This window comes from Notothenia rossii (assembly GCF_949606895.1).
Source record: "Notothenia rossii genome assembly, chromosome: 9".
Classification (NCBI taxonomy): Eukaryota; Metazoa; Chordata; class Actinopteri; order Perciformes; family Nototheniidae; genus Notothenia; species Notothenia rossii.
In genome coordinates, this window is record NC_136907.1 from 33,918,017 (window position 1) to 33,940,439 (window position 22,423).

General features: G+C 41.8%; 1 protein-coding gene across 3 annotated transcripts; it reads left to right on the forward strand.

Annotated features, from left to right (window-relative positions):
- Nucleotides 1-556: 556 nt before the first annotated feature.
- LOC307017822 (uncharacterized protein) lies at nt 557-11,180 on the forward strand. 3 transcript variants are annotated; one of them, XM_079647640.1, is made up of 5 exons: nt 557-687; nt 6,847-7,854; nt 8,051-8,206; nt 9,476-9,568; nt 9,952-11,180. In XM_079647640.1, exons 2-5 carry the CDS (start codon nt 6,853-6,855, stop codon nt 10,273-10,275), a joined length of 1,575 nt encoding a protein of 524 aa, XP_079503766.1. In that variant the 5' UTR covers nt 557-687; nt 6,847-6,852; the 3' UTR covers nt 10,276-11,180. The 3 variants fall into 3 exon arrangements, with proteins under 3 accessions (XP_079503766.1, XP_079503764.1, XP_079503765.1); XM_079647638.1 differs by lacking the exon at nt 557-687 and adding an exon at nt 1,582-2,036; XM_079647639.1 differs by lacking the exon at nt 557-687 and adding an exon at nt 2,955-6,633.
- Nucleotides 11,181-22,423: the final 11,243 nt, after the last annotated feature.

Below are 22,423 nucleotides of genomic sequence, written 5' to 3' on the forward strand. Positions count from 1 at the left end.
CCGGGGAATCCCATGACTGCCGTCCATTCCTGGTGAATTGCAGCTTACATTATAGCCAACTACCGACAGCCTTTCCCACGGAGAGATCCAAGGTGGCTTTTATGATTTCCCATCTCACCGGACGAGCGGCGGCGTGGGCTACGGCTGAATGGTCACGTGACTCGCCGATATGCGAGTCTTTGGGACAGTTTACGGACTCCCTGACGAACATTTTTGACCACACGTCCCCAGGCAGGGAAGCAGCTCGGGCTCTTTACAAGTTAAGTCAAGGAAGACGCAGTGTGTCAGACTACGCAGTGGAATTTCGCACCATTGCGGCCGATAGTGGCTGGAATTCTTCTGCTTTGTTCGATGCCTTTATTAATGGGCTTTCTGACCCTACACTCTAAAAAGTATATTTTGGAAAAGTTGAAGTAAAGCACTTTTTTGAATAAATCTGATTCAGATTTCTGCTTTAGCGACGGCACTGTACTTTTGTGTATTATATCAACTTCAAATTGTGCTTTACTACATTGACCTGCTATTCTTATGCAAATGCAAGCGCTTCAATTAGGTTTTGCTGTCTAACGTCATGACGTAGACGTTGAACGTCAACGTCTTTTCCAGCAAGATTTTTCTAGCTGAAGCTGCCATTTTTTCTCCTCGTCAATCTCATCGTCCATGCGGTCAAGGTCACTCTGAAAAACGGTAAGTTTAATGCAGACAAATTCATGTTTTACACATTTAAATTGTCAGATAACAAATGTTCTGCCTGTATGGGTCAAATGTACGTCTTAAGGGTTAACTTTAGTTAACTAACTGAACCGGACCAGCTAGTTAAGTCATGCTAACTTTAACATGTTCGATGCATTTAACTGATTTTGTGAAATGTGTTAGCCATATGTTTAAACCACTGGTGTGCTAAAGGTAATGTGGCATTTCATTTAGCATTTTGCTAGAGGACACTACCGGACTGTGAGAGTAAATGCTAGGTGAGTAACTTGTGCAAGTAATTTGCACGCGGGGCTCTCGTGGTGTAATACCGTTACTGAAAGTAGTCTTAAGTTAACGTATGTCATACTGTGTACTGGTTAAGCTGCTTATTTGCACATTAGCACGGATACATTTAAGCGTACATGTGTTTGCAACTGTGCTGCGCGCTCGCAGTTCTGTTACGACGTTTGGGTGTTTTACTGCCGTCTCCGTTAACGTATTTAGTGAGACACAGGCGATGAGAGAGGGTGCACGTCATTCTCATGAACGCACAGTGGTGAGTCCGGCGCTTATTAAACAACACTGCTCTGCTGCTATTCCTAAAAGGAATTCCTAAAAGGAATAGCAGCAGATATAATAATAGCAGCTTCCTAAAAGGAATAGCAGCAGAGCATGTAAAAAATGTAACTCCGCCAGCCCGTAATCGCGCCCCCGTAATGCTGCCAGTCCGACGTGTTCCCATTCCGACAGTCCTGTGCGCGTATGCTAATTAGCCATGTGCGCCAAACAGAAGAAGGGCCCTATCTTCTGCCCGGCGCAATTTACTTTAGTTATACCATATATATATATATATATATATATGATATATATATATATATATAATAGTTTTACCGTGAGTAAGTGTTTAAAAGAATGAATGAATGCGGGTGATGCTTGGTGCGCGTGTGTGTGCGCCCATCTGTCTAAACACACGCAAATTAAACACGTAAGTGTATGAGAAGGAGATCGAGTCAGTCGACCTGCGATAAGCAGCTGATTCTGAACGAACTCGTCTTCGAGATGGACGTGTTCTAACGCATTTTTAATCGATGAAATGTTAACACAACAGTATATATCTGACCATTTAATTTTCGAAATTAAATGGTCCCCCCCCACCCCCCCCAACAACTCCGCCAGCCGGTAATCGCGCCCCCCCCCCCCCAACAAATCCACCACACATTGCTACCTGGTCTGTGGGAAACACTGCTTAATATTAATGCATTTTTAATTTGCTTTTCATGATTCTTTCCCTGATTGGTGGTGGTTACATCAGCCCTGGACACAACTCATCAAACTACCCAAAGGTAAGTTAAACTGCAGAATTAGAGTGCTAAAGACAGTGATTTTTTTCTGGCTTTAATGTGACAGCGTGTACAGGACAGTGTTTTGTTAATGTACTCATAGTTTTGCAAAATGTAGTATTAATGCTCACAAATTAGTAACCCATTGCAGCTTAAATCTGAAAAAACTATTTAAGAAATCCTATCTAGGCCTGAATGTGAACTGACTGTAATGAAAACTGAGCCTCAGAGATAAAAAAATAATAATAATTTTGAAGATATCCACATTGGATTTGATGAATTCAGACCGTTGAAGTCTTGCTTTAGCTTAAGATAAAGTTTTTAACAGTTGATTTATATTTAAATTTATTTGGGAAAGTGAGCACTTTACAACCTGTACTGACAGAAAAAACAATCAAATGGCCACAAATTGCTTCCAATGGGCATGTGTGTATTTCCCTTAAGACAGACTTGATAACTGTAAACCTATCCCTTAAGGCACTGTTCGTCAATCTTTAAAAAAAAACTATTCAGCATCGTGAATACAGAGATGTTATTGCCAAATAACCATTGAAATATGTTCTGTAATATTTAAACAATACCTGCATGTTATGGCATTTATTCTCAATTATATTAAGGTGAATGGTAGGCTATTACAAACTACATTTACACTGTTGCTGTCTTTGATGCCTCAGTCAGATAGGAATGCAGTTTCCTATTTATCATACCATTTACAACAATCACCTTTTATGCAGTCAGTGTGAATAAATATTAATTTGCAGCATTTCAATGACTATTTACGGGCACTATGGCCGTTGCATGAAGTTTGCAAAGGCTGCTACACATTTCGAGTTTATTGTGATTTATAAAATGAAACTGGGGCTACTCCAGGGGCTTCATTTAAAAAAAGGGTTTATGATTCAAGTCAAAAGGTGGAATACGGATGAAACACCAAAGTTCTTGTGCATCAATATATTTCAGATTTATATAACACGTGGACACTCTACGCTGGTTTGACTTCATAAATTACAATCAACTCTAAATGTGTCGCAACCTTTGCAGTTTCATGTAAGGCCCATAAATTGTCAGTGAAACACCCCAAATTAGTATTTGTTTACACTGACTGCAAGGTCAGGATTTGCCATGATCACTCAAGGTGATCGTGGCAAATGCTGTCAGAACACACTGTGAACGTATAGCCACTTTCAAAACGGTTCGTGCTTTAGAACAAAAGTACACGTTGAAGACGCATATAAAACGAACATGAAGCCATAAAAATGAACACAATATGTGAAAAATATGAAACTGCACACCTATATGCCTGACTGAGGCATCGAAAACTGCATCATTGTAAACGTAATTTGTAATGTGCTGTTCATGTTAATATTAATGAGAATAAATTCCATAACATGCAGGTATGGTTTCAATATTTCAGAACATATTTCAATTGTTCTTTTGCAATAAGATATGTTTGTATTCATGATCGCTGAGTCCTGTTTTTTGGTCATTCCCTGTGAAATGTATTGGGTTTTTATTTATTCATAAGAATGGATTCATCCGTTTTTGCAAAGTAACTTATGTTTGACACATGACGTGATATTTGTATACATTTTACACAAAAACGTAGTTTCTCGCGTTTTCGTCACCATTTGTAATTTCTGTGCGTACGCCTGGATCAGTGTCCGTGGAGAACTGCACATTCTCCCGTCAAGTTTGTTTTTTATAAATCCAAAAGTGCTTAGAGTGGCGTGCGCCATCTTCTATAAATGAGGCCCCTGGTGTGAGAAACTGCCTTAAGGTTTATTCTGAGAGGGCTGGCTACATTAACAGACTGTTGTGTTTAAACAATTGGCTCCACCACCACTATCTCCTTAAAAATTCAACCTACAAAGGAACTCCCAATAAAGCCAGTTTCTTTGTTTTTTTTTCAGTTTTCCGCTTCATGTGGAGATGCAAGGACTGTGGGATTGTGTTAAGAAGAAGATCTGAGCTGCTCAAGCATTACAAACTGAATCATAGGCACTATGGACGGGGCCATTCATATCCATGTACCTATTTAAATTGTACATGTAGATTCAAGACTTGGAATGCCCTACTAAGTCATTTATCAAGGAATCACCCTGCCCAACAAACTATCAACAAAGCTGCATCAACGTTCACATGCCATATTTGTGTTCATAATCAACTCTGCACTGAGAGGGAATTTTTTCAACACATCTTTAATCATCTTAAAAATAAGGAGACTGTTACATGCGTGTTCCAAGACTGCGAATATAAAACCAATATATATGAGAACTTCAAAAGCCATAAATACAGGAAACATTCTGGGACGGGGAATATCTTTAAGCCTGGTATTAATTCTGTTACAGAATCCTTTGCCAGTCTTGCCAGTGATATTTCAGATGGGGAACGTATAGAGAGCAATGACAATTTAGATTCTGCTTTTGTCGATGGGGTTTCTGAGAACTTGGAGAAGGATATCGAGCTTAAACTTGCGTCAGTCCTTCTTAAGTTAGAAAACATCTTTCTTGTGTCAAATGCTGCGGTAGATGAACTTCTGCAGGAGTTTAACTATTTGATTGGTTCTCTTTCTCTGCCAATCACTCAAAAGACTATTAACCAAGTATTACAAGATAATGGTTGCCAGTTTGACCAGTCAGTGGTTAAAAAACTAGCCAGTGCACTCTGTGATAGAAACCCTGTTAAAAAAGCAATTGGAGATAAAGGCCCACTTTCCAGTGCTTGGAGGCGAAAGGCTTACTATAAGAGACACTTTAATGTAGTGGAACCAGTGGAATATATACTAGACCAAAAGAATGGAAAGTCATTCCAATATATTTCAATTTTAAAGTCTTTGGTACAAATTCTTGACTGCCAGACAATCTTAGATCAGGCTGTTAATTTGAATACTTTAGATAAAGAATCACAGGGAACTTGTGCACAGATATACAGATCTTTCTTTGATGGTGCCTTGTTCAAAGAAAATGGACTTTTGTCTAAACAGGAAAGCCTTTCCTTGATATTATATATTGACGATTTTGAAATATGTAATCCCCTTGGTACATCCAGAAGGAAGCATAAAATCTGTGGTTTGTATTGGATTCTGGGCAATTTACCACCGGGCTGTAACTCTGCTTTGTCCTCCATCTATTTGGCAGCTTTAATTAAAAGTACTGATCTGAAGTGCTATGGCTATGATAAAGTGTTAGAACCTTTTCTTAACGATCTTGTCATTTTGGAACAGAAAGGGATATTTGTGTCAAAGTTGGGCAGAACAATAAAAGGCACAGTTCAGTGTGTGGTTGCTGACAACCTTGGGGCACACGGTATTGCTGGATTTGTTGAGAATTTCTCAGGGTCATATGTATGCAGATTTTGCACTGCAGAAAAAGCAGACATCCAGACTCAAGAAGTTAGAAGCGGCGTCTTTCCTTTGAGAACCAAAGACATTCATGCCGATCATTTAAGAACAATTGAGGAAAATGGGTTGCCCAATTATTATGGTGTGAAATCAGAGTGTATTTTATCAAAGCACCTCTCCTATTTTGACGTTACCTCTGGGTTTCCTCCCGATATCGTGCATGATCTTTTCGAAGGTATTGTTCCTTTTGAACTTGCACTTTGCCTGAGTGTATTCATTAAAAAAAAGTATACCACATTATCTACATTAAATGATGCAATATCATCTTTCAACTTTAAGTGGGCTGACAAAACTAATCGACCTCATCCTGTGCCTCTCAGTTTTGGGTCCAGAAAAACTGTTGGGGGAAATGCGCATGAGAACTGGAGTCTAATCAGATTTTTGCCTTTGTTGATTGGGCGGAGAGTTCCCTGTGAGGAACCAGCTTGGCAGATCTTAACAGACCTGAAGGACATTGTGGATCTAGTAGTCAGTCCCATTCAATCCCAGGACTCCATTGCATATCTTGATTTTAAGATCTCTGAGCACCGAATTAGATTCCAAGAGGTTTTCCCAGACTGTCCCCTTAAACCAAAACACCATTTCTTAGAACATTACCCATACTTGATCCATCAATTTGGTCCACTAGTTTCCCTATGGACGATGCGTTTTGAAGCAAAGCATAGCTTTTTTAAAAGAGTTGCCAGGAATATCAGGTGCTTCAAAAACGTGCTACTTTCCCTTTCAGAGAGACATCAGTATCAGATTGCCCATCATTTGCATGCATGTAGCTTTACCAGACCTCTATTGGAAGTGACAAATGTTTCCACTGTACACATCGATGTTCTTAACAAGGACATTTCAAATGCTCTGAGACGGAAGTCTTCAGATATGGACACAGTGGGCTTGGCCAAAAGCGTGACATATGATGGACTAAACTACAAGTGTGGAATGATCTTGATCCAAGGCTCACTGGGAGGACTGCCAGAGTTTAGTGAAATCATCCAAATGGTGATACTGCAGGACAAGTTGATCTTCATTGTGAAGAAGCTCATTGGATGGTATATTGAACACTATAGAGCTTTTGATCTCAAACCATCCCCAGTCGAGGAAGTGGAACTTATTGAGCCACAAGAACTACATGATACATACCCACTGGCGGACTACAAAATTGGAGGGATGCGTCTTGTCACATTGAAAAGATATATCCATGTTTAAAGGGTGAGCTCTCTCCATGTAATGTTGTTTTATTTTGTTCTCAATACAAGCCAAAGGTGGTCCACTTACAGAAGGTAAATTACAGGACATGAATTATGAGAACCTTTTAACTGCATGTGGGTGTTTTTTGTTTTTTTATTGATTGCCCTTAAGGGATAGTTAAGTATTTTTTAAAGTGATTTGCCTCACCTTATTGTGCTTTTGCTCTCTTTTCAGACTGCCATGGCTCATTCCACGACTGCCAGACTTAAAGTGATTTTGGGGGACAACAACATTGAAAAACTGACACTTCCCAATGGCATACCAGAGTCACTAGATGACCTTATCGGCACGATAAGGAGTACATTCGGATTAAAGTGCAGCTTGAAACTGCAGTACATGGACCAAGATTTTGGCAATGACTTTTTCAATCTGAACTCTACTGCTGAACTTCAGAATTTGGGGACAATCAAGGTGATCCAGCAAACAACCTTGATCAGTGCCACTGCATCCTCTGCTTCTGTTTCACCCGAGTCGGATGACTGTGTCTCACTGGCATCAAACGATACTATACTGCTTTCATCCCCCGAGTCTCTGTCATCTCGAACCAAGCAGTGGCCAGAAGAATTTCCAATTCCTCAATTTTCCTACGACACAGAGTTGCAGTTAGTGAAAGGTAATTCTGAGTGCCAGGTTGGAAACAAGTTGTTGACCTTGAGCTCCAGAATGAAATCAGATATCTTGAATAGAGTAGTTGAAGAAATTTACCAATATAAGGCCTACCCGGAGGATGCACATTTCTGCACAGTTGCAGAGGCCTTAATCAAAAAGCACCCTTGTTTAAAAGAGCCTGGCTCATTCAATGGCTGCTATGGCTGGAAACAGCGACTGAAGTACAAAATGGGGAACTACCGGACTCAACTCAAAGTGCAGGGGTGTCCAGAGCTGTCAGTAAATTCCCTGAAATCGAAATCAACGTCAGATGCTTTCCCTGCTAAAAAGGTGAAGAGGCCAAAACGATCCGAAGCCAACTTCTATCCATCCTTCCCTACTGGAGAAACTGAGGACAGCATGGAAAAAGAGAGAATAGAACTTCTGACGGATGTCAAGATGAGGAACAATGAAAGGGTAATCACGAACAAAATGGCTTGCACGTTTGCCTACAGGCGACAAGAGGTGGTCAACCAAGAACCCAGCATTGAAGACTTTAAAGACAGGTGGCCTGCCCTGTTCCATCCGAAAGAGGTATGGTAACAATGGAACTGAAATGACACAAATTGAACAGTTTATTGACAGAATTTACATATTCAAGTAAACTTTTCGTTGCATTGACATTTTGCCTGTTGTGTATGCAGGCTTCAGTGTTTACGTTGTTAAAACTGAGATTGTATGTGAGGTAATTTGCATGTCCTTTTTATTTATTCATTGTCATCTGTTTTAGATCAATGCAGAGTTCCTGAGGCTCATGGCTGTTCCTCTTGAGGATAAGTTCTTTGCCCAGTTAGACATCCAATCAAGTCAGCTAATCAGAGTCATCCGTGCCAAAGGTGGAGCAACACGCCGAAAGACTGCTGACATCATGGACATTTTGGACCAGGTACATCTAGAGCATCAAAAGTAACAAGTTTCCTTGGTTGCTTAGAGGGTGTCACAGTACCCCTATCTATTAAAGATGCATCATCCGGGTTAGCTTAGCTCCAGCGCCGGTAGCTAAGGGGATCAATAGCGTGCCTCCGCTGGCAGCAAGAAGATGAACTAAACGACTCACTAAACGCTTCTGTTTATTTACCAAGTTATGTTATGCTCGTTATTTCTGGCACGTGTTATTTTATAACCAAATGCATACTGGTAGGAAACCGCATGGGATGTAAACAAGACGTCAGTGACTATAAGGAGCAGAAGAGAGGTTGCTGTGAAGATCCAGAACTGTATAGATTTGAACCAGAATAAGCAGAGGAGCACCTAGATGTTTTGGAAGGGGAGCTGGTGAGGAGAGAGGCTGAGGCTGATGTACTGAGTGGATACGTGGGAAAGTTTCAATAACTGCCGGTTAAGTGACAGATTATTGATAAACAGATTGTTTTAACACAATCTGTTGTACTGTCCTCTCGCCTGATATATCAAACCTTCCAATTGATGGCAGCTCCCGGTGTACTCAAAGGCACTGGTTTGCTGTCGGCAGGTGGACAAGCCCCACATCGACACCGCTAATGACTCTCTCCTCGTCCCCAGGCTGTTAACCAGCCTCTCCTCTCCCGCTCTCCTTCCAAAACATGTAGTTTCTCCTCTGTGGTTCAAATCCATACAGTTCTGTATCTACGCAGCAATCTCTCTTCTGCTCCATATAGTCACCAACATCTTGTTTACAAACTGAAAAGCCCATCTGCGTGAGTTTGTGTATGCCCGCTGTGCTCTTTCCTACCGGTATGTATGTATGTATGTATGTATGTATGTATGTATGTATGTATGTATGTATGTATGTATGTATGTATGTATGTATGTATGTATGTATGTATGTATGTATGTATGTGGTTCTAAAATGACACAACGTGCCAAAAATCACGAGCGCAACATAATGTGGTAATTAAACGAGCACAAGTGTTTGGTGATTGGTTTAGTTTTATCTTCTTGCTGTAAGTGGAGGCAGGCTACATGTTCCCCATAGCTACCAGTGCTAGAGCCAAGATAACCCGGATGAGCGACCTATGCCCCTAACTTCATTAAAAATGCACGCACAGTTAAAGGGAAGGTTTCTGTTGCCTTGCAAAGTGCTAAAAATTAAAAATATTCCTTTAAGTTTTAGGAGTAGGGACACCTGTCTTCAGAGATTTTGAAGATTAAATTAATCAAGATTTTATTGTCCTAGACTGAGGACATTCATCTTCGAAGGGAGTGTGTCCTGAAAGCCCTCATCTTCTTCCTTGGCGAGGATGCAGATGACCTGATCAAGGAATATCGTGTAAGTTTCCACAGCAATTTGCATGTCTGCTCATCTCATATTAATCCTGTAAAACATACAGACATTTTTGTCAACTATAATTACTGAAACCTGGTTGGATTGACTACATGTTGTATTTATAATATATGTAGTGATTCTTGCGTAGAGCTACTGGTGAAAAGGTTAGTCTAGAGTCCTGCAAAACATCAAGACACACTTTGACCCTTTCACGATACCAGGCTTTGCCAATAATGAGATGTGTGGCTGAGCCTTTAAAAGGCTCCAATCCATATAGCACTATTCAGTGAAATGAAGTCGATGTGATTTTGCAGTTGTCTTTTTAATGTGAGGCGTGAATAAAAGTACAAAGTGATGACAGTGATGTTTTGTGTCATGTACTTTAGGACTCTGGACCAGAGGACGTTCAAAGGGACCTGGAGCATCTCACTGTGGCAGTGTTTGTCATTCGAAGGGACGGGGAAGGACCGCAGGAGCCACCTGAAGACATGGGCATCGTCATCGAGGGCGTGAAGGTGTTGCATGGACTGACTTCAGTTGCCTCAGCTTGTGCCCTGCTTCTAGGTTTGCTATATGCACTTAACCTAGCTTATCCCAAACCCCTTCGTTTTACTTTCGAAGTGCTCCAGAAAATCATCATGGAGCTTGATCAACACAAGATGTCCCCCAAAGTCCAAAATCTGTATGGCAGTCTTCAAAGCTCGCAGTAATGACACGCATCACAATTGATTCCCTTTCTGGACCCAAAAATGGCCTAGGGAGGAACAATGTTAAGACTTGAAACTGAAGCCTCTTTGGGTGTTTTTGCCTTTGTGTGGTTAAAGAGACAATCGAGAGACAAATATTCTTCAAACCACAAGATATACTTGATTTTGTTGCAGGTTTTTGGAGGTGCAGGAGTTTTTCTCCAAACATGTTTCCTTCATTTTCTGGGGAAATGTTGAGCTTAGAGCTCAAATACCTTACTGAGGTGTTAATGTGTTATCAAGTGTTATCAATTGTGCACACTGTTGTGTGTCCGATTTTAAATCGTAAATTTAGTGCCTTTCATCTATACTTTTATTTCTTTTTTTTTGAAGTAAAAAAAACGACCTGTAAGTCATATTGTGAAACTAACTTACAGGATTTTCTTTTTTCAAAAACTGGCGGCTGCCAGAAGTACGCTACAAACGCTTTTGTACGGTTGCCGAAACTGAAGAAAGGCCTTTTATTTATTTTATTTTTATATTTTTTTTTTGTTACTACTGTGTCTACGAGCTTATGCTGATAAAAACTGGTTCTATATGGGAAAGATTTTGCTTGCCCAAACTGTTATGCACTTTTTATGCATTAGTCTTGTGATTGTTAAAATGCATATTTGTTCAAATGTAATTGTCCTTTAAGCTATCCTGGATGAGCAACCTTTGTTGACCGCTACATCAAAAATGCATGCAGTTACAGGAATGGTTAGGCAATTCAAAATGTCTAAAATCTACATTTGTTGTCTAAACTGTAATGCATGTTGTGCATATGTGTTTAAAGAAAAAAGTAAACTGTATGCATTTAATGTGTTGGAAGATGTCGGCATATTGCGTTTTATACTTTCATATAATAAAGTATTCACAAACAGTGAAAATGTGATATTTTTTTGAAAGCCAACTTAAATTTTTAATTGTAAAAAAAATATTTTATTATGTTGAGCAAACTTACATTTCACATTAAGGTTACTATAAAAATATTCTTAACCTCAAGGCAGAATATTGGGTTCTAAGGAAGCAGTATTTTACTTTAGGATATAGCAGAAAATTTAGTTGGAAAACAAGGACATTTTAATTTGTTGTGCATTCATTTTAAGTTTGATTGATGCAAATTGTTTATTTGAAAACTAACATATTAGTAATTCGATCTGACTTAAAATAATTGGGTCAGTCTAACTTGCTATTTTTATTTGAATAAACTTAATTAATTTATGTGTTACCAATTGAAGTAATTCAATTAAGTTGATCCAACTATTTTCTTTTTACAGTGTATTAAGGATCAGCTGGCACCCTTGGATCTGCCAGTGGAACTAGACTCTGTCATTGCCATGTCCATAAGGATTGATAACAGACTTGCTGTGAGGAAACGGGAGAAGGACAGGGCTGCACTACCCTATTTCCACCCTAGAGGGCACTCCTACTCTTCTCACTCTCAGGAGACTGCCATGCCACGTTCCTCTTTCCTTCCATCCCAGAGATCAGCGTCCCCCAACAAGGCCGAGGAGCCAATGCAGCTGGGACGTGCCAAGCTGTCCACGGAGGAGCGGCGGCGCCGCCTGCTGGAGGGAAGATGTTTTTACTGCGGTCAACAAGGTCATCTTCTCTCTGGATGCCCGGTAAAAGACGGGGCTCACCAGTGAAAGGGAGGGCACTGGTGAGCCGTCTTTCCACGGCAGACTTTCCTCCCCGCAAGTTGACCAACATAAAGGTAATCTGCCATGAAAGAAGTAACTCTCAAAAAGTGTTAATTGACTCTGGGGCTGACGAAAGCCTGATGGATTGGGGATTAGCTCATGAACTGAGACTTAATACTGAACTTTTGTCGTCCCCTTTGAAAGCCAGTGCTCTGGATGGCAAACTTCTATTTCATGTCACACACAAGACCGAACCCGTCACTATCATGATTGATGATCATTGTGAACTCATGTCGTTTCACCTGTTTAATTCTGCTCAACATCCTCTCATCCTAGGTTTTCCCTGGCTAACCAAGCATAACCCCTATGTTGATTGGCGGTCAGGTAAAATTAAGGGGTGGGGGCAGGAGTGTTCACAGGATTGTTTTAAGTGTGTGGGAAACATGGCAGTAGGAGGGGTTTCTGGGGAATGTAGTACCGATCGGGTTACTAATACTCAACATAGCCTGGACCGCAAGAATCAAACCCCAGATTTAACTTCTGTTCCCCCCTGTTACGATGACCTGGCCAAGGTATTTTGTAAAGTGAGCGCCACCTCCCTTCCTCCTCATAGGCCGTATGATTGTGCCATCAATCTGTTACCTGGGGCTCCAATTCCGAAGGGTAGGTTATACTCCATCTCGGGTCCGGAGAAGGAGGCTATGAAGGAGTACATTGACACCTCTCTTCGTGCAGGTCTGATCCGCCCGTCTTCCTCCCCGGCTGGGGCGGGTTTTTTCTTTGTGGGAAAAAAGGACGGGTCCCTTAGGCCATGCATTGATTATTCTCCTTTAAATGACATTACGGTAAAGAACAGGTATCCTCTCCCCCTCATGGCTACTGCTTTTGAACAACTTCAAGACTCTAACATTTTTACCAAGTTAGACTTGCGTAATGCCTACCATCTGGTGAGAATTCGTGAGGGGGATGAGTGGAAGACTGGTTTTAACACACCCACAGGGCACTATGAGTATCTCGTCATGCCATTTGGTCTCACCAATGCTCCAGGAGTTTTTCAAGCACTCATTAACGATGTTTTAAGGGAGTTTTTAAACCGTTTTGTGTTTGTATATCTTGACGATATTTTAATATACTCACCTGACAAAGACTCTCATGTTCACCATGTACGTCAGGTCCTCCAAAAACTCCTGGAGAACAAACTGTATGTGAAGGCAGAGAAATGTGAGTTTCATGCTAAGACTGTATCCTTCCTAGGCTTTATCATAGCTCCTGGTCTGATCCAGATGGACCCGGCCAAAATCAGTGCGGTGGCTAAGTGGCCTACGCCAGACAACCGCAAGGGGGTGCAACGTTTTCTAGGCTTTGCTAACTTTTACAGACGCTTCATCAGAAGTTTCAGCGCCATTGCTTCTCCCCTTCATGTTCTCACGTCCCCTCAGGTGCCTTTTGTATGGTCTCCTCAGGCCGAGGAGGCTTTCCCCCGTCTCAAGGAGAGGTTCACCTCAGCCCCCATCCTCATCATCCCCGACCCAACTCGTCATTTCGTTGTAGAGGTTGACGCCTCAAATGAAGGGGTGGGGGCTGTCCTGTCGCAGCGGTCCAAGGAAGACAACAAACTTCATCCCTGTGCCTTTCTCTCCAAGAAACTCTCCTCTGCAGAGCGGAACTACGACGTGGGGAACCGTGAGTTGTTGGCGGTAAAGATTGCTCTGGAGGAATGGAGACATTGGTTGGAGGGGGCTCAGCTCCCTTTTATAGTGTGGACCGACCACAAGAATCTCGAGTACATTAGGAAGGCTAAAAGACTAAATTCTCGCCAATCAAGATGGTCTCTGTTTTTTAACCGTTTTAACTTCACTCTGTCTTACAGGCCGGGGTCCCAGAACGCCAAGCCGGATGCCCTGTCCCGTTTGTTTGACCCCGAGCCGGTTGCCAAGAAGCCTGAATCCATCCTGCCACTGAACCGTGTGGTAGGGGCGGTCACTTGGCAAATAGAATCTGTGGTGAAGCAAGCTAACGGTGAGAGCCCAGCACCTAGTGGTTGTCCGCCAAACCGTCTGTTTGTGCCTGTTACTGTACGTCCACAGGTCGTCCATTGGGCTCACTCATCGCTGCTCACCTGCCATCCTGGCGTCAAGAGGACCATATTCTTTATCAAGCAACGTTTTTGGTGGAGATCCATGGAGCGTGAGGTCCGGGAGTATGTGGAGGCCTGTCCTGTCTGCGCCCGCAACAAAACATCCTCCAGGGCACAGATGGGGCTGCTCCAGCCGCTTCCGGTTCCCAGCCGGCCCTGGTCTGAGATTTCCGTGGATTTCGTCACTGGGCTCCCAATGTCAGAAGGTAACACCACCGTACTCACGGTGGTGGACCGTTTTTCTAAGATGGTTCATTATATTGCCTTACCCAAGCTGCCATCTGCCAAAGAGACGGCAGAGATCATGATGACTCATGTGTTCCGTATCCATGGTTTCCCCAAAGATATTGTCTCAGACCGGGGTCCGCAGTTCATCTCACGCTTCTGGAGGGAGTTCTGCAACCTCATCGGGGCGTCGGTGAGCCTGTCATCCGGGTACCATCCGGAGTCCAATGGCCAGACCGAACGCCTTAATCGGGAATTAGAAACCGGGCTCCGCTGCCTCAGCTTCCAGAACCCTTCCTCCTGGAGCAGGCATCTCACATGGATAGAGTACGCCCACAACACGCTCCCCACGGCCCCTACTGGGTTGACTCCCTTCCAGGCTGCCTATGGGTATCAACCTCCTACCTTCCCGGACCTCGAGAAGGAAGTCACAGTCCCGTCCGCCCATGCCCTGGTTCGGCGTTGTCACCGGATCTGGTCCGCCACCCGCAGGGCTCTTCTAAGGAGTGGGGAACGCATGAAGGTGGCGGCAGATCGGAAGCGTCGGCCAGCTCCGGAGTACAGGCCCGGCCAGAGGGTCTGGCTCTCTACCAGGGACCTTCCCCTTCATGTGGTGTCACGAAAATTGGCACCTAGGTTCGTAGGCCCATTCCCAGTGGCCAAAGTAATTAACCCTGTCTCTGTTCGCCTTCGTCTCCCCAGGTCTCTGAGGGTTCATCCCACCTTCCATGTGGGACGACTGAAGCCGGTAAAGGAAAGCCCCATGGTTCCCGCGGCCAAACCCCCTCCACCCCCCCGAATGCTCGACGGCGGCCTGGTCTATACGGTCAAGCGCCTGTTGGCGGTCCGGAACAGAGGCAAAGGGAGACAGTTCCTGGTTGACTGGGAGGGTTATGGACCAGAGGAACGCTCCTGGATCCCATCAAGATTTGTTGAGGATCAAACTCTCATGAATGACTTTTTTCGCCAGCACCCTCAGGTTCCTGGGCCGTCAGGAGTCGTCCCTAGAGGGGGGAGTACTGTCATGTCTCGCAAATTATGTTAGTTAGTTTTTGTCTTGGTCTAGTGATTTTCCCCTTTATTTTTGAATAGTAACCTTCCCTCTCGTTTCAGATACTCTGACCTCCCTTCCTTGTGTGTCTCCCACTCCTGTGATTGTCGACCCCGCCCCTGATTGTTTCCACCTGTTCTCCATTACCTGGTGTATTTATTGTCCTCGTCTCCCTTTGTCCTGTGCCAGTTTGTTTCGTTCCTTGTGACTACCACCAGCATTAGCAATCCAGGATTAACCCCAAGCAGAGCTTTGAGCCACGTCTTGTTTAAGTATTTTTGTTGTTCATGCTCCTAGTGTTTTTTTCCTCTTTAAGAGTGATTTTGTTTTTGTACCACTATCGTTGAGCTTTGGTTTGAATAAAACCTTTTTTTTGTTAAATTCTGTGAGTTGTGCATTTGAGTTCATACCCGTTTAATCAGTCGTAACAAGTACGAGTTGGGAGTGAGAATGTGTTGGTATTTACCCTGCATTATGCACGTTACTAATAAAGAATTATGTTAATATATGAACTCTATTTACAATGTATTCACATTAAAAGTTCATAATCAACGAATGACAAAATGCAGTGACAAGAAAAAAACCATTGTATAGCACTTGTTTGAGTAATAAGAGGCAGTTTAATATAAAGGCAAGGCAATTTATTTTCATACACATCAGCTAGTCAAAGCGCTTTAAATAAAAGGAAGTACAGAATATAAACACATTTTCACATTACTATGAACTCAGTCGGGCGAAACAAGTGCATAGTTTCATATATAGTGTTTTATAATGTCTTTATTTTGTATGGCTTTAAGTGTGTTTTAAGTGTGTTTTGTCATTATTATGGCGTGCGCCAGCATGTGGACGTGACACGTCGCTTGTGAAAGAGCTCTCCAGTGCCTCTGTGTTGCTTGGCAGAAACCTTTACAGATCTTCTTCCTCAGACTCAGGGCGAGTGTAGCCATTGTCATCCGACTCCTCAATGTCCTGCTGTAATTGAAGATCATGGCATTCCAAAGCGACTACACCGCTGTACGCATGTACAGCCTGTTTGTGTTGGCTTTTGAGGAAGTGCCACCTCCGACGGAGGACACTCTTGAGCCCATGTGCAGCATCCTCGGTCAGGTCACCAAAATCTGTAGAGGGATAATAACACAGAAAAAGGGCTCAATGTAAACAAACCATGACAATTGCAAATCTCTTTGCATTGTACAATGCTGCATATGTAAAAACACTACAAAATAGGTAAATCCATCTTAAACTGAAGGATGTTACTATATATTGGGTGCCAAATGGGATATGTTGATTCATGTTTGATAGTGCTTAACAATTAGTCAACAGACAGAAAATAATCGATTATGATCTTGATAATGAATAGTTTCAGTAATTTCCTATTTCACTTCGGCCTGACACAGTGACAGATGTGTTCTACTTATGTAAGACATGTAATGTGTTGAGTGGATGAAAATATTCAAATGTTAAGATCTCAGACATGCTGCTGGTTTTGATGCCCTCCAAAGTCTGTCCTCTGAGTGCTTCCACTTCTTGCACTTCCTTCAGAAGGAACATGATGTGCTGCGACATCTCTTTCAGCAGGATGCTCTGCTCCTCCTCCAAACGTCTGACCAGCATTACCTGGTCAAAGACAGACCTCGTCAACCTGAAGGTGTTGCCTTTAGGTTGAGGAAAGGAATGGAGTAGTGGACAAGGAATATTTATTCATAAATTATATTATTACAGAATGATTTTCATTTCTGAGACACGAATCTTTGTAGCGATAGCATTGGTTCTCTATAATGTAAACTAATAACAAATATTACATATTTGCAGGTATCACCATTACTTTTTCTGCCCCACGATAAACATATTTTGGTATAGACAAAAAAAAAAAAAAGCCAAACTAGCAATTATCCTACCATTTGCATGCCTCTCCCATGGTAGGATGTAGCCCTCTGTCAGACTGCAAGCCAACTCCTCGTCAATCTGTTCTTCCTGCACTCCGGTGTTGTATTGCACAACTTTTTCGCGAAGCTTCTTCTTCAGCTCTCTCATTCTCTTCCTCTTTCTTTGCCTTGCCTGGTTGCTGTCTGCAAAGTGAAACGGAAACAAAACTGTGTCATGGTGCCAGAATGTTTTTGTTGTTTTTGAAGTGTAATTTCAATAACTATGTTTGACAACAAACAATGCTGACGATACAGATCTTGCTTCCTGCGCAAAAGAGTGACGGTGATGTTCTCAATATCCACCCTCAGTCCTTCAGTACACCCTGGGCCGTAGACTCTCTAAATAGTTGCAAAAAAACAATTGGAGAAGAGATACAATCAGTGACAGTCTCAGTTTCAACATACTGTATAGCCAACTTATATAGTGTGTCTAAACTTATAGTAATTAACAGATGTATATATGGAAAACCTGTGGTATGTCTTCATGTGACCGCCCATTGCCTGACATCATATACCCACTGCTGTATGGTCTCCTGATCAAGGTTGTTCTCCTTTTTGAAGTCGCTGAAGCTGGCAGCTTCCACATTTGCCCTCTCTGTGATCTTTACAAAAAAAGAAGCGCAAAAGCGCCATGCAACACCATAATGCAAAGAACACCAGTTTTCAGTACAAGACCTTCAGAAGAACAGTTGAAACATTCCATGACACCATCTGACTTGTAAGAGGAAGTGTGGATAAGGGAGAACATAATGTATATAGCCATGAGGTTACATTGCAGACATCCTTCATAAATATGTAATGTCAGATGAGAAGACAATTGTAATTTGCCCTTACTTTGACATATCTGTGGGCTAAAACTTGATGAAGGTTGTCCCTCTTCCTTCTGTTACAGTTTGTTGTTTGTGAGCATGTTCACTCTTCCTAAAATAGACAAAAATATATCCACAAACCAAAAAGTAAGTATTCACATCAAAAAGGCAATACTGAGTGAGAAACCTGATAGACATGACTAAACCCAATCGTTGAAAGGTTGTTGAACTGGTAATTACAGTAAAGTAATACACAAATAATGTTTTTAAGGAGGGAACTCTCTGTAAAATACTTATCAGGGCTGCCTTATCACAGTGTGTAGTGTTAATACCAACCTGCTTTTGTCATGTATTTTGTGACCAGAGCTGCCCTGGAGAGAAAGCTGTTCACCTATAATGAATGTTACAATTAATGTTCGGTCACCATCACATAACAATATTACCTACACATCATAGATCTTGAACTGGATGGTTAAGGAGAAAACTTGTGTACTGACTTCCTACAATATGCATGCATTTAGTGTTGCTGAAAATATGAGCTGCCTATCTTTCCTTTGAACTCAGACATAAAGGATATGCTTTAAACTAATCAAAAGGCTTGTCACTGAGATGACACATACATATTTGTACTGCTTTCTATTAAGACTTCTTGTATCCATACAGTTACAATAATGCCATTAATAACATACCTGCCCTACTTCCTCTCCCTCTGTGTTTCCTGCTCCATCCTGACTTCTGCCACCCCATCTCACCTGCAACACAGCGCAAGTAGTGTTATGTAGCATTTCTTTAGAAGTGTTTGATATCCAATAAGGCATGCCATGCACAACATTTAAAAGTCCTTTGCATTAAAGGTGTTATGTACCTTGGATTTTGCTGTATGGGCTTTAGCATGCATCACGCTAAGAAAGGGCCTCATTTCTGTCAACGGCAGAAGCTCTGGTAATCCCTCGGCTATTTTGTTAAGGTATGGCCAGTACCTAAGAAGCAGGAGCAGCATTTTGTGACTGAGTGTTACAAAGATAAACTTTTAATTGACATGACAACAATATCAATATCATCTAAAATGACTGCTGAGGCATATAGGCAATTTTAAACATTGTTGTGGATGTGCAATATGACAGTGAGCAGGGCCGGCTCTAGACAATTTGCAGCCCTAGGCGAGATTTGAGTTGGCGCCCCAGCCAGAGAATTGTACAATAGAAAAGGTAAAGATCAATAGAGTATACAAGGAATACACAATAGAATGGGGGGTGGACGTCACATCCTCTAGGGGGGTCCGGAGGTATGCCCCCCCGGGAAGATTTTTTTTAACATTTTAAAGGTCACATGTCAATATCAAGCCACACTTATTGTTTTTATTTCGGCTGTGACTTTGTGTGTGTTCAGGTTGAGTTTGGCTGCGTTTGGCTGTGTATCGCTAAACAAGGAAATCACGGAGGGGCGGGGGGGGGGAGAGGGAGGAGCTGCAGTGAGCCGTTTAGTGGAGAAAGTGAATACTGCTGAATACACATACTTTACAGAGATGCTGTATGCGAAACCAATGTGAGTTTGGAAAATTGCATAGTATTTTTCAATTTTAGTATACCTCAACAATGGAATTGTGACCAATGGAAATGGCCATGACATGTGACCTTTAAAGTAAAATGCTTCAATCTGGTGCACTTTAAGCAGAATTACTACTAGATCTAGGGGGTACAACTCTAAACACCCATATGAAAAAGATTGGTTTACATTTTATTAATCAAATAAGTATGTGAACATAACCAATAACCTACCATAGCCAATAACAAATAAATGTTTATTTTTGTTGTTCATTCATATCTTATATTTGACCTATTAACATTTATTTATTTGTGCATTTTTTTTAATCTCTCCAGTTTAAACAATATTTTTGGTTTACTGTCCTATAGTATACATTGAAATGATTTCAAACCTGTTTTATCCCAATAATTATAAAGGAGTGCCTTGGAAATATTTGTTTACATAAATTGTGACCAAACCGTTTGAGACCCACTGAGATAACTTAGACTAAAGTGAACTATCTAAACACTCAGAGTCCTTTACCTCACTGAGCTGTAGTCATCAGCCTCTCAGTCTGACTGGAGAGGACTCTCCCTCCACATTATTGTAGAAACGTCTTCTTCTAATATCCGTTAGAGCAGCTAGCACCAGATTCTAATAACAACAGCGCCGGTACCGGTGCACCCTCCCTCTCTCCCTCATTCGCTCCCAATCTCACTCGCACTTTGGCTGTGAGCTGCGGGCGCCAGATAAGCCAACATCCCCCATTTTCATCACTTACCATCGTACAGGAGAAATGAAAAGTGTAACCGGGGTCAAAAAAGGGCGTTACATTTACTTAATTATGAATGTTGTTACATCAAGGCTGAAAATTAGGATGAGCACCAACGGTCAAAAATGTTTTTCTACCAGCGCAGCGCCTCCCCAGATCTGGCACCCGAGGCGAACATCTATAAGGCCAGTGCTACGGGTCGGCCCTGACAGTGAGGATTACCTGCATGTTACATCCATACAGAAGAAGTCAACATTTGCCTTCTTGGACATCTCTTTTTGGAGGGTACGCGTATATTTCTCCACAGAAGTGTCCTCGTAAGAGAAACCCATGTCTGATTAATCAGAAGAAAATCTAGTTGTTAATAATAATAATAATAATCTCTGTCATCTAGGTGGCTATAACAAAAAATATCACTTGGATGCTACAAATGATGGATCAATTCCGCTCCACAATCAAAAGTTTTTAATGCTTCCAATTCTTACAAAGACTTAGACTTGGATTGCTATTAAAACTGAAATAATGAGACCAGACTCAAGAACCAAACACATATACACACAGACACGCTTACAAATACATACCTGCAAACTGCCACTTGAATGCCCTCCTCGTCTATCTGGGCACCAGACTTTTTTGACATCTCTCTGCCAGCAGTGAATTTGGCAGTACCACAGACGGCACTGTCATTTCCCTATAAAGTCAGTTTATTACACACAAGTTTTGACATATATAAAAAAGAACACCACAGCTGTAACTGCAACTATCATAATAAGAAAACAAACGTACACTTTTCATGTTGCCTCTGACAAGGTCAACAAATTTTGCGACTTCCTCGTCCTTGGCCAGGAACAAGCCCTCATAGATTGGCGACTCCTCAGTCCTGTCCATGATAAGTTAACATACAAGTCAATAATAAAAATCACAAAGCACTACATTACTATGATTTGTTTTAATGTCTGTTATGGCTACTCAAAGACAACCCCAAGGGCTACTATTTGTATTAGCGGTGTGTTCTTTATCATTTTCATTAATACCTATACCTACCCTTTTCACTTGGGAAAGCGGTAATGCTTGCGGTTTCCATCACAGCAGACAGCCAACATGTCTGGATAACATGCTGGACAAACAAAGTGATGGACCTGGCACATATCCTCTTGTTTGTACTGACAGAAGCAAAACTCGAAGAAGCTTCGCTGAAATGTATCAGCACAGATACTAACTGTCTGTATATTGATTTAAAAAAAGTGGATTAGTAATTGTTTTGAAAGCAATGCCAACAATTTATGATATGGTATACAGTAATATGATATTGTTTTTTGTATGTTTCCGTGTGATTTAGGCAGATTTACCCGTCCAGCTTGAACAGATCTGTGCTCCAACATTTTCAGAAATGCCTGCCTGGACATGGCTGGTGCTGTCACCTTCATGTGCTCGAATGAGGTGAACACATCATATTTGTAAAGCGTCTGGCAGCTGGTGCTAGCTGGCCAGTACCCATACAAAAGCAGGTCTTTAACCTCAGGAGTCCATTCTGCAGAGCAGGATGGACAGGATTTCCGAGGCAAGCAGACATTGTATCGTCCTGTGAACAAATGGACAAAGTAAAGGTATTTCGGTAATAAAACTGTGAGTTTGCCTTAACATATTGTATTTAATACATAGATGTGCATATATGATATATTAGCTATTTGACATGGCATTTGGGTGTTGTCTGAAAATGACCAGCTGATAAAAATCTTTGCATTGCACAAAGTGGTAAAACTGTGCCCTACAATACTACTTGTACAAAAAGAAGGGCTTTCAGAACAACATACCGTTGATGGTGACCACAGAAATATGCTTCCAAGGAGTAACTGTGACGTCATCAGAGCATTCACATATTGACCTTGGAGTAGGAACAGGCAGTTGACATACTGCAATATAGAAAATAAGTTAGGAAGGGTGTATTTACAGTTTTTCCTTAATTCTCCAGATTATCAAGATATTCAATAAAATGTTGCATCATTTCCACATATCTTGCAGCCCTAGTCAAAACCAATCATAC

Excerpts from the sequence above, each read along its gene's own strand:
- LOC307017822 (XM_079647638.1), top strand. The coding sequence starts at position 1,971 with ATGATTCTTTCCCTGATTGGTGGTGGTTACATCAGCCCTGGACACAAC. Across the intron at positions 2,037-6,846 it reads ACTCATCAAACTACCCAAAG|ACTGCCATGGCTCATTCCAC; the intron begins GTAAGTTAAACT and ends CTCTCTTTTCAG. Across the intron at positions 9,569-9,951 it reads ACCTGATCAAGGAATATCGT|GACTCTGGACCAGAGGACGT; the intron begins GTAAGTTTCCAC and ends CATGTACTTTAG.